The 5,783-nt window shown below is 54.2% G+C and overlaps 1 protein-coding gene across 1 annotated transcript in view; it reads left to right on the top strand.

Annotated features, from left to right (window-relative positions):
* Nucleotides 1-5,701, top strand: part of CTNNB1 (catenin (cadherin-associated protein), beta 1, 88kDa) — a 6,353-nt gene extending 652 nt beyond the window's left edge. Inside the window, exons 2-14 of the mRNA XM_008949889.1 lie at nucleotides 1-120; nucleotides 256-509; nucleotides 596-834; nucleotides 922-1,123; nucleotides 1,329-1,473; nucleotides 1,808-1,911; nucleotides 2,000-2,338; nucleotides 2,475-2,633; nucleotides 3,199-3,318; nucleotides 3,451-3,601; nucleotides 3,691-3,812; nucleotides 4,706-4,766; nucleotides 5,493-5,701. The exon at nucleotides 1-120 is cut by the window's left edge and continues 117 nt beyond it. Coding sequence (XP_008948137.1) covers nucleotides 1-120; nucleotides 256-509; nucleotides 596-834; nucleotides 922-1,123; nucleotides 1,329-1,473; nucleotides 1,808-1,911; nucleotides 2,000-2,338; nucleotides 2,475-2,633; nucleotides 3,199-3,318; nucleotides 3,451-3,601; nucleotides 3,691-3,812; nucleotides 4,706-4,766; nucleotides 5,493-5,701 — 2,225 coding nt within the window. The remainder of the gene's footprint in view (nucleotides 121-255; nucleotides 510-595; nucleotides 835-921; nucleotides 1,124-1,328; nucleotides 1,474-1,807; nucleotides 1,912-1,999; nucleotides 2,339-2,474; nucleotides 2,634-3,198; nucleotides 3,319-3,450; nucleotides 3,602-3,690; nucleotides 3,813-4,705; nucleotides 4,767-5,492) is intronic.
* Nucleotides 5,702-5,783: the final 82 nt, after the last annotated feature.

The raw sequence follows: 5,783 nt of genomic DNA, 5'->3' as shown, positions 1-5,783 counted from the left end.
CCACCGCTCCCTCCCTGAGCGGCAAGGGGAACCCCGAGGAGGAGGATGTGGACACGACGCAAGTGCTGTACGAGTGGGAGCAGGGGTTCTCCCAGTCCTTCACCCAGGAGCAGGTTGCTGGTGAGGCCTTTTCTATTGCACTGGTCTGCTTAGACGTGCGGCGTGACGGCACAGAAACCTAAACACTGGATTGCTGCCAGTGCAGAAAGTGAGCTTTGTATCCCTGGTGTGAGGCAAGGGCTGTGTGTGTTTCAGACATCGACGGCCAGTACGCCATGACCCGGGCTCAGCGGGTGCGCGCCGCCATGTTCCCGGAGACGCTGGACGAGGGGATGCAGATCCCCTCCACGCAGTTCGATGCCGCCCACCCCACCAACGTGCAGCGCCTGGCAGAGCCCTCCCAGATGCTGAAACACGCCGTGGTCAACTTGATCAACTACCAAGACGACGCTGAGCTCGCGACCCGCGCGATCCCAGAGCTGACCAAACTGCTGAACGACGAGGACCAGGTCAGTGTGTGCCCTGCCTGGGTGCAGCTTGCTCACGGGGCTTCTTCCACCTTAAAACTGAAAGCTTTCCCCAAATATTTCCGCAGGTGGTGGTGAACAAGGCGGCGGTTATGGTCCATCAGTTATCCAAAAAGGAAGCGTCTCGCCACGCCATTATGAGGTCTCCTCAGATGGTGTCTGCCATCGTACGTACCATGCAGAACACCAACGACGTGGAGACGGCCCGTTGTACCGCGGGGACGCTGCACAACCTCTCGCACCACCGCGAGGGCCTGCTGGCCATCTTCAAATCGGGAGGCATCCCGGCCTTGGTCAAAATGCTTGGGTACGTGGGCTGCCGCGACAGCGCCGGGGTGGTCGGTTGGCGCCGGTAGGTGAGGGTACTCATGAGGTTTTTTTGTTCCCGCTGTAGGTCTCCAGTGGACTCTGTGCTGTTCTACGCCATTACAACTCTCCACAATCTCCTGTTGCATCAGGAAGGAGCCAAAATGGCTGTCCGCCTAGCGGGCGGGCTGCAGAAGATGGTTGCCTTGCTCAACAAGACAAACGTCAAATTCTTGGCCATCACAACGGACTGCCTTCAGATCTTGGCCTACGGCAATCAGGAGAGCAAGGTGAGTGCTCTGCTCCCCGAGCAGGTACCCCCAGTGTACCCCCAGAGCCGTCACACTCGGGGCCAGGCTGCAGAGCTTCTGGAGCACAGCAGCAGCAGATGTGCACAGTGGTCAGAGAGCTGTCACCTACCACGGGCTCCAGCCAGCAGCAGGGACTCCTGACACGCAGAGGGGACAGATAAATGTGATTTTTGCTGTCTTCCAGCTGATTATTCTGGCAAGTGGCGGACCCCAGGCTCTAGTAAACATTATGAGGACCTATACCTATGAGAAACTATTGTGGACCACAAGTAGGGTGCTGAAGGTGCTGTCAGTCTGCTCCAGCAACAAACCTGCTATTGTTGAGGCTGGTAAGTACCTTCAACCCATGGTAGCTGAAATGGCAGCGTGGTTTGAGTAAGTTAGTTGGTTGTTAGCTGGGTGTCTTAGTGGCTGACTTTTGTCAGAACAGTCCCCTTAGAGCACACATTTGTTTAAAAGAGAACCTCAGGGTGTTTTTCTGTGTGGTGAAGGGTTATGGCTTAGCCATATTATGATACTAATGTCAGGAAAGATACAGAAGCTTCTGAGATACGCATTTAGACTTAAAGGAAATGAACAACCTGACTGTTCACAAGATAAGCATCTGAGTCATGATGTGGTGTGAAATCTGAGTCATGGTATCCAATCTATACCATCTTCTAGGTGGGATGCAAGCTCTGGGACTCCACCTCACAGATCCAAGCCAGCGTCTTGTCCAGAACTGTCTCTGGACTCTGAGAAATCTGTCAGATGCTGCAACAAAGCAGGTAAATGGCTGTTCTGAAGGATCGGGGTTAAAAGCTAACGTGATGGAAGAGGAAAGAGATTGACTTTTTCTTCCCTCTGTTTTTGCAGGAGGGCATGGAAGGCCTTCTAGGAACTCTCGTCCAGCTTTTAGGATCAGACGATATTAACGTTGTGACTTGTGCTGCTGGCATCCTCTCTAACCTCACCTGCAACAATTACAAGAACAAGATGATGGTGTGCCAGGTGGGCGGCATCGAGGCCCTCGTGCGCACCGTCCTTCGCGCGGGGGACAGGGAGGACATCACGGAACCCGCCATCTGCGCGCTCCGCCACCTCACCAGCAGGCACCAGGAGGCTGAGATGGCTCAGAACGCCGTACGCCTCCACTACGGGCTGCCCGTGGTGGTCAAGCTGCTGCACCCGCCCTCCCACTGGCCTCTCATCAAGGTGAGGAATGAGAAATGGCTTTCAGCACTGAAACGGGCGGGGTTTGAGTGTCACTCAGTGAAAAGCACTGTGTTCCCCTGCTGTTGCTGCCGGGCAGCGCGTCCCTGACTGTTCCCCACCCCTTCCTGACCTGCAGGCCACCGTGGGCTTGATCCGCAACCTGGCTCTGTGTCCTGCCAACCACGCCCCGCTGCGCGAGCAGGGGGCCATCCCCAGGCTGGTGCAGCTGCTGGTGAGGGCGCACCAGGACACCCAGCGCCGCACCTCCATGGGCGGCACGCAGCAGCAGTTCGTGGTGAGTGGCTTCTGGCTTATCGTTTGCTCTAATTCAGGGCTTGATGGTTGCACTTGATCATCGTAGAGGTCTCTTTCAAGCTTAAGCAGACCTGAAGTTTTTTTTTTTAAACAAGAATGCCAAAGCCTTGGTTCTTGTTTTACTAAGAATCCCTTGAGCCAGGGCTTGATGGTTGCACTTGATCATCTTAGAGGTCTCTTTCAAGCTTAAGCAAACATGAAGTGTTTTTTTTTAAACAAGAATGCCAAACCCTTGGTTCTTATTTTACTAAGAATCCCTTGAGTGTTTAATTCTGCATGCTGTACATGGCAGGGGTGAAGTTTGAAGGGTGGCAGGGGGGAAGTTTTGAAGGGTGGCAGGGGTGAAGTTTGAAGGGTGGCAGGGGTGAAGTTTGAAGGGCAGCAGGGGTGAAGTTTGAAGGGCAGCAGTGGAGAGTGGGTATGAGCCCTCTTGGGGGACAAGTTTGGTGGATTTGTTGCCGGGCTGATGATCTTTTTGGCAGTCACTTCATGAGACAAGTTGCAGTAGCTCAAGCTCAGAAGCCGCGTTTTCTTTCCCCACGCAGGAGGGTGTGCGCATGGAGGAGATTGTGGAGGGCTGCACTGGAGCCCTGCATATTCTCGCACGTGATGTTCACAACCGAATCGTCATCAGGGGCCTAAACACCATTCCACTCTTCGTGCAGGTAGGGGCCAGCCCGGGCCCAGGCCCCCCTGGGTAGCAGGAGGAGTGGTGGGGCAGCTCTTGGGCTCCCTCGGCCGAGCTGGGCTGTGCAGCAGAGGGGCTGAAGGAACGAACCCCTGTGCTTTGGTTGCAGTTGTTGTACTCGCCCATTGAGAACATCCAGAGAGTAGCTGCAGGGGTGCTTTGTGAACTGGCTCAAGACAAGGAGGCGGCTGAAGCCATTGAAGCTGAAGGTGCAACCGCCCCTCTAACGGAGCTGCTCCACTCGCGGAACGAGGGGGTTGGTGAGTGAGCTCTGCGGGCGGGTTCCCCCGGGGGCTGGGAGAGCTGCTGGGGGGGTTCCAGCTCTGCTCAACTCTCCCTTCCTTGGCAGCGACCTACGCGGCCGCCGTGCTGTTCAGGATGTCTGAGGACAAGCCCCAGGACTACAAGAAGCGGCTGTCGGTGGAACTGACGAGCTCGCTGTTCCGGACCGAGCCCATGGCGTGGAACGAGGTGAGTCCCAGCTCCTGTGCTCACAGCATCTTGAGGGGACCTTGCTTGCAGGTCCTCCCTCCTTCCAGCAGCAAGGCCTAGGTGCTGGGGGCAAGACAAGCCCAGCTGTACACACGGCTGTGCCTCCTTTACTCTGCGTTCAGGTCCAGTGGAGAAGCTTAGAGCTGCTGCTTCCCCCAGGTTCTTAAGGTTCTGGAGCCTTAATTGTCTTGCTTTGTGTGTCATTACTACAGAACGAACAATAGCCATTGATTTGTACTATTCCAGTGCTTTTCTGCTTCTCTAAAATCTCTATCTATCTACCACAGTAAGGTTAAAAGAACAGAAAAGTGCTAAAGGTCCAGTGGAGAAGCTTAGAGCTGCTGCTTCCCCCAGGTTCTTAAGGTTCTGGAGCCTTAATTGTCTTGCTTTGTGTGTCATTACTACAGAACGAACAATAGCCATTGATTTGTACTATTCCAGTGCTTTTCTGCTTCTCTAAAATCTCTGTCTACCACAGTAAGGTTAAAAGAACAAAAAAGTGCTAAAATGTGACATGTCTTTGTGACTGGAGTGATGGAGTTGCCCCCAGACTGGCACTTCCTCCTGAGGTTGGAGACGCTGGGAGAGGTCCCTTCAGAACTCCTGGAAGTTCTAGGGAACCTCTGAACGGGCAGGAGCTGGGCAGGTGACCCAGAGGAGGAGTGTTCCTGGCCTGCCCATCCTTCTGCCCCTGCTCTGTGCCCGAATCTGGCTGCAGACACGTTTTCTGTTCACACGAGTCCCGCGTCGCAGCGTATGAGCTGCCAAAAAGGGGTCTGGGGCAAGCTCCCAGGGGTTCTGAACTCGGGATTACTGGTGGTGGCCCAGAGGCCTGACATGGAACTGTTCTGTCCCTTTCTGTGCACGTCCAGACAGCGGATCTCGGCCTGGATATCGGTGCCCAGGGAGAGCCTCTCGGATACCGCCCCGACGGTAGGTCTCTGCCCTGCCCCTTCCCCAGGCTCAAGTTGGATGAAGTCAAGTCGTAGCTTTTAAAGGAGAACTGCAAATGAGCAAAGAGCGAGTGGCTCTTCAGGAGGTGCTGCAAGCTGGCAGGCAGCTGGGAACTGCCTCTTAAATAACCTGGGTCTGCAGCACCCAACATGCCAAACTGGCGCCTCTTGGCTCGGTCTGGTGGGAGAAGCTCCCACTGAGCTGTTTCCCAAAATCTTCCACATTCTTTACAAACAGACTTGACGATTCCAATAGTGCAGTTTTTCTTTAAAACCCAAAAGCTGCTGTTGAACGTGTTAGCCTGGAAGTGTCTGTAGACTCAAACGCAAGCCTGTCCCTAAAGGATTCCAAGCTATTTTTGACTAGTCTTTCAGAAGCAAGTCTACGGTCTTGGAGCCTGGTTTTGCTGCAGGATCGTTGAATTGTAGTAGTGTTGGTTGTGCAGACTAATGGCTTGGCTGGAATCTGCTCGTGCCTCTGACTGCAGTGTGCTTTGCCTGCAGAATCCCCCTGGAAGGCTGTGCCTAACAAGGAACAGCCACTAAGGGCAGGCCGCAGATTGTTTTGAACTTGGCTGCACTAGAGAAACAAATAAATTAGATGGCTACAAAGATCTTCTCACACACTGATACTTGCAGCTTCCGAGGCATCTAACATCTGTTAACATTATGCTTTTTTTCCCTCTGCCACCTTTAACTTCCGTAGATCCTAGCTACCGTTCTTTCCACTCGGGCGGCTACGGTCAGGATGCCTTGGGTATGGACCCTATGATGGAACATGAAATGGGTGGCCACCACCCTGGTGCTGACTACCCAGTTGATGGTCTGCCAGATCTTGGCCATGCCCAGGACCTTATGGATGGGCTGCCTCCAGGTGACAGTAATCAGTTGGCCTGGTTCGATACTGACCTGTAAATCATCCTGTAGGTAAGAAGCTCCAACCTTGAATTTAACAACCGAACCAAACCACACCCACCGAGACACCCCCCGTGAGCGG

Source organism: Merops nubicus, unplaced genomic scaffold (genome assembly GCF_000691845.1).
Source record: "Merops nubicus isolate BGI_N331 unplaced genomic scaffold, ASM69184v1 scaffold12151, whole genome shotgun sequence".
NCBI lineage: Eukaryota > Metazoa > Chordata > Aves > Coraciiformes > Meropidae > Merops > Merops nubicus.
Note: the sequence above shows the minus strand (reverse complement) of the source record. Positions and strands in the feature narration are given on the sequence as shown.